Source organism: Cherax quadricarinatus, chromosome 31, assembly GCF_038502225.1.
Source record: "Cherax quadricarinatus isolate ZL_2023a chromosome 31, ASM3850222v1, whole genome shotgun sequence".
Taxonomy (NCBI): Eukaryota; Metazoa; Arthropoda; class Malacostraca; order Decapoda; family Parastacidae; genus Cherax; species Cherax quadricarinatus.
Window position 1 is genome coordinate 20,324,620 of NC_091322.1, and position 6,000 is coordinate 20,330,619.

At 39.4% G+C, this 6,000-nt stretch overlaps 2 protein-coding genes across 5 annotated transcripts in view; both read left to right on the forward strand.

Annotated features, from left to right (window-relative positions):
* Rab39 (RAS oncogene family member Rab39) overlaps positions 1 to 6,000 on the forward strand; it is a 552,594-nt gene that overhangs the window by 93,492 nt on the left and 453,102 nt on the right. The gene's annotated exons all lie outside the window — the stretch shown is intronic.
* The window catches only part of Nle (notchless protein homolog 1), a 132,352-nt gene that overhangs the window by 42,534 nt on the left and 83,818 nt on the right, over positions 1 to 6,000 (forward strand). For both annotated transcript variants that reach the window (XM_070090236.1, XM_070090235.1), the window contains exon 4: positions 2,423 to 2,571. In XM_070090236.1, coding sequence (XP_069946337.1) covers positions 2,423 to 2,571 — 149 coding nt within the window. The remainder of the gene's footprint in view (positions 1 to 2,422; positions 2,572 to 6,000) is intronic.

Sequence of the window (6,000 nt, forward strand, 5' to 3'; positions counted from 1 at the left end):
GGGAGATTCTGAAGAAAAGTTTTAGAAGTTGGTGGATGAATTTGGTAGGGTATGTAAAAGAAGAAAGTTAAAAGTGAATATAGAAAAGAGTAAGGTTATGAGGATAACAAAACGATTAGGTGACAAAATATTGGATATCAGATTGGAGGGAGAGAGTATGGAGGAGGTGAATGTATTCAGATATTTAGGAGTGGACGTGTCAGAAGATGGGTCTATTAAAGATGAGGTGAATCATAGAATTGATGAGGGGAAAAGGGTGAGCGGTGCACATAGAAGTCCGTGGAGACAAAGAACTTTGTCCTTTGAAGCAAAGAGGGGACTGTATGAGAGAATAGTTTTACCAATGCTCTTATATGGGTGTGAAGGATGGGTGATGAATGTGGCAGTGAGGAGAAGGCTGGAGGCAGTGGAGATGTCATGTCTGAGGGCAATGTGTGGTGTGAATATAATGCAGAGAATTCGTAGTTTGGAAGTTAGGAGGAGGTACGGGATTGCCAAAACTGTTGTCCAGAGGGCTGAGGAAGGGCTGTTGAGGTGATTCGGACATGTAGAGAGAATGGAACGTAACAGAATGACTTCAAGAGTGTATAAATCTGTAGTGGAGGGAAGGCGGGGTAGGGGTCGGCCTAGGAAAGGTTGGAGGGATGGGGTAAAGGAGGTTTTGTGTGCAAGGGGCTTGGACTTCCTGCAAGCATGCATGAGTGTATTTGATAGAAGTGAATGGAGACAAATGGTTTTTAATGCTTTATGTGCTGTTGGAGTGTGAGCAAAGTAACATTTATTAAGGGATTCAGGGAAGCCGGCAGGCTGGACTTAAATCCTGGAGATGGGAAGTACAGTGTCTGCACTCTGAAGGGGGGTGTTAATGTTGCAATTTTATAAATTTTAGTGTAAGGACACCTCTGGCAAGACAATGATGGAGTGAATAATGATGAGTTTTTCTTTTTTGGGCCACCCTGCCTTGGTAGGAATCGGCCGATGTGTTAATAATAATAATAATAGAAATCATTGTTAGGTTTGTAATGACTTTCTTGATCCCAAATCCTGAAGTGTCTGTCGCAAAATATTAAAAACAAAATTGTTTTTTATATGAAATGATAGAGAATCTTTTCCCAATGGTAATGATGCCAAAAGTACGAAATTTGATGGAAAACTTATGGAATTATGCTCTCGCAAGGTTAGAGATCCTGGCTATATATACACATCGGTGATTTTGCCCACTTTGAGCTCTATTTTCAGCCAATTCCATTGTTCCAGTTGACCAAACTCATAGCTATTTCTTTAGAAATCCATTTGTTCTCTCGATTGAGTACAAGAAACCTCTCATTAACCGATTTCAACTACCCAATAAAGTGGTCAGAAATTGGCAATTTGACCAACTTCATGCAAATTAAAAAAGATACCAGTGTCAAAATAGGTTCCAGAATGAACAGTGCAGACATTCCTGGCACTAAAATAAAATTTTCTCTGTTCATTAGTCATGTCTCCAGGCCCCTCTTGTATTACTCTTGCTTCCTATTTTGAATTTTTATTCACACAAAGAATAAAAGATTTACTGTTATGCAGACTACTGCTTTATTGTAATAATTGTATAAATAATGTCAACCCATTCGTGACTGCGTATTAGAATGGCTAGTTGGACACTTATTGGACGGTGATGTCATTTGTTTACTCTTGAACATTGGCAAAAATTGAACATTTCTGCTACTTTGAGCTCAATTTCAAGATCTTTTTCATCGTGAAACCAATCAAAATCACCTCCATTTCTGTAATATGTCTTCCCTTCTATCAAACGAAACCAAGAAAACAAGAATACATCTATAAATACTATACGAAAATGCACCTCAAAGTTGGTGTTTTAATCCAAAAACATGGTCTGAGTTTTTCTTTTCTCATTATGCACTGTGTGCTGCAGTATTTTTTTATACTACACACACTGTCCACACAGACCAATTCTCTCACATGTGGGCCTACCAGCTTTCTCCCGCTTGATTCAAAGATGCTACAATTTTGGTGGATTAATATGTCACCGACACTGGCTCGTAAGATGTATATGTATGACACTGACAGTCAAAGGGTTAATAGATAAGGGGTAATAAAATTTTTGGAGAGTTGCTTCAGATCTGGTTAGAGATTAGCATAGTGTGGGTATGGGTATTATTGAGAGATGAGATGATTATTAACCATAGTCCTAAATTAATTTGTGGGCATGGGACCTCTCGCTGTTTTGGGCAGTTTTCCAGATCTTCTGCTGTAAGTTTCAATATGGGTATTTAGTTAGTTACATTAATTATTTGTTTATTTACATATTCAGTAACAGTAGCTATTTAATTATTTATTTAGCATATCATTCATGTTCATAAGTCAAGAAGCACCTGTACTACAGTACACCCAAAACATTTAATACAAATGTATATTTCAGGAGGAGCAAACCCCATACAGTTTTTTTGTCAATGAAAAAGAGGTGACTGGCAGCCTCAATGGAGTGATAGACTCTTCAACAAGCGAAGAGAAGGTGATGGTCATTCTTTACCAACCACAAGCAGTCTTCCGAGTGCGAGCTATTACTAGGTCAGTAAAATCTGCACTTGTTTTGAATGTATAGAATTATCTTGCAGTATACCCATTCTACATACTTAATATGTAGGGAGAAGGGAAAAGTTCCAAGAAGAGGCAGTGTAATGTGCCTTACCTTAGGAAGTGATCCCAGTTAAACAGTGAATATGAGGTTTGGTTTCTGGCACTTAAAGCCTTCTTCCCCACACCTAGTATTCTGAAACCTATCTCTCATGTTCTTGTACAAAACTCATTGAATGAAACAAATTACAGTTTGGTGGCTAATTTTTATTTTTTAACACTTCGGCTGTTTCCCACCGAGGCAGGGTGATACAAGAAGAAAGAAAAGGCTTTCATCATTCAACACTTTTGCCATCACTCATACATAATCACTGTCTTTGCAGAGGTGCTCAGATATGACAGTTTAGATGTCACTCCAAACTGCCAATATCCCATACCCCTCCTTTAAAGTGCAGGCATTGTACTTCCCACTTCCAGGACTCAAGTCTGGCTAACTTGTTTCCCTGAATCTCTTTACAAAATATCACAATCCAGCAGCTCGTCAGGTCCCAAAAACCATTCGTCTCCATTAACTTTTATCTAACACACTCAAGCATGCTTGCTGGAAGTCCAAACCCCTCACTCGCAAAATCTTTACCCCTTCCCTCCAACATTTTTGAGGATGACCCCTGCCCCGCCTTCCTTCCCTTGCAGATTGATGCGCTCTTCAAGTCATTCTACTTTGTTCCATATTCTCAAAATGACCAAACTACCTCAACAACCCCTCTTCAGCCCTCTGACTAATAATTTTAATAACTCCACACCTCCTACTAATTTCCACATTATGAATTCTTTGCATAGCATTTGCACCACACATTGCCCTTAGACACATCTCTACTGCCTTCAGCCTCTTCCTTGCTGCAGCATTTACAACCCATGCTTCACACCCATATAAGAGTGTTGGTACCACTATACTCTTGTACATTCCCTTCTTTACCTCCATGGATAACGTTTTTTGTCTCCAGAGATACCTCAAAGCACCACTCGCCTTCTTTCCTTCATCAATTTTATTATTAACCTCATCCTCCATAAACCCATCTGCTGACAAGTCAACTCCCAAATGTCTCAACACATTCACTTCTTCCATACTCCCTCCCTCCAATGTGATATGCAATTTTTCTTTATCTAAATAGTTTGATACCCTCATCACCTTACGCTTATCTATGTTCACTTTCAACTTTCTACCTTTACACACCCAGACTCGTCCACTAAACTTCACAGCTTTTCTTTAGAATCTCCCAAAAGCACAGTATCAAAGGAAAAAGTAACTGTGTCAACTCCTGTTTTGTATTTGATTCCCCATAATTTAATCCCACCCCTCTCCCCAACCCCCTAGCATTTACTTTTTTACAACCCCATCTATTAACCCTTTCAGGGTTTCGGCCGTACTAGTACGGCTTACGCCCCAGGGTTTTTGACATACTCGTACGCCTAAATTCTAGCGCCCTCAAATCTAGTGAGAGAAAGCTGGTAGGCCTACATATGAAAGAATGGGTCTATGTGGTCAGTGTGTGCAGTATAAAAAAATCCTGCAGCACACAGTGCATAATGAGAAAAAAAAAACTTTGACCATGTTTTTGGATTAAAACAGCGACTTTGCACTGTATTTTCGTATGGTATTTATTGTTGTATTCTAGTTTTCCTGGTCTCATTTTATAGAATGGAAGACATATTACAGAAATTGAGATGATTTTGACTGGTTTTACAATGAAAAGTACCTTGAAATTGAGCTCAAAGTAGCAGAAATGTTCGATTTTTACCAAAGTTCATAAGTAAACAAATCATGCCAAGTGTCTAATACACATCAACTGGCGAGTCTAATATTCTTTCACAAGTGCGCTGATATTATTTATACCATTTTTACACTAATGCAGCAGTCTGCATAACAATAAATCTTATATTTTTTGTAAGAATAAAAATTGAAAGTGGAAAGCCAAAGAAATATAAGAGGGGCCTGGGGATGTGACTAACGAACAGAGAACTTGTTATTTTAGTGCCAGGAATGTCTTTCTTGTTTATTCTGGACCCTATTCAAAAATTGGCATCTTTTGAAGTTTGTGTGAAATTGGCAAAATTGCAAAATTCTGACCACTTTATTGGATAGTTGAAATCGGTAAATGGGTGGTTTCTTGTACTCATTCGATAGAAAAAATAGAGTTCTAGCAAAATAGTTATGATATTTGCCAACTAGTACACTGGAATTGGCCGAAAATAGAGCTCAAAATTGGCAAAATCGCCGATGCGTAAACATCGTTGAGACCGCTAACTTCGCGAGAGTATAATTCCGTAAGTTTTCCATCAAATTTCGTACTTTTGGTGCCATTATGATTGGGAAAAGATTATCTTTTTATAAGAAAAAATAATTTTTTTTTTAAATTTGGGCGACTCTGAGAACAAGTCTGGGAGAGGGCCTGGTGACCATGAAAGGGTTAATATGTTAAACAACATGGTGATGTTACACATCCCTATCTAAGACCTACTTTTTTTGAGAGATAATCTCCCTCTTTTCTACACACCCTAACCTGAGCCTCGCTATCCTCATAAAAGATCTTTGCAGTATTGGGTAACTTACTACCTATACCATACACAGGTACCATCCAACTTACAACCAAGCTTGGTTCCGACCAACCGGTCGTAAGTCAAAATGGATGCAAGTCCAACCTTTGAAAATTGCCGACATACTGGGTAGGGCATAATATCAAACATTTCCTATATAAACTACCTACATAGTACTGTAATGTAATGTACAATCATTATTTCATTCTTTTTACCATAATTTACTTCTATTGTTATATTTTAATTATTTATTTACTGTATATAATGTATACATGGTAGTGAACTGTATTGAAAATTTTGCATCACATACAGTATCATATGTTACTGTTATCTTTATGTATTGTCGACACGTGGAATGGGAGAATACCACTGGTAGTGTCATCCTGCCAGAATGTAGTATAACCTATACTCTAAGTAAAGAGAAACAACTCTGGAATGTGTAATACGTATCCGGCTGGCTGGCTGGCTGGCTGGCTGGCTGGATGGATGGCTGGCTGGCTGGCTGGCTGGCTGTCTGGCTGTCTGGCTGTCTGGCTGTCTGGCTGTCTGGCTGGCTGGCTGGCTGGCTGGCTGGCTGGCTGGCTGGCTGGCTGGCTGTCTGGCTGGCTGGCTGGCTGGCTGGCTGTCTGGCTGCCTGGCTGTCTGGCTGTCTGTCTGTCTGTCTGTCTGGCTGTCTGTCTGTCTGTCTGTCTGTCTGTCTCTCTCTCTCTCTCTCTCTCTCTGTCTGTCTCTCTGTATCTCTCTCTCTCTCTCTCTGTATCTCTTTTTTTTTACACAGGGTTTGACAAGGTTAAGGATTCCTAGCTTTATTGGCAAGCTAAGAGCTGT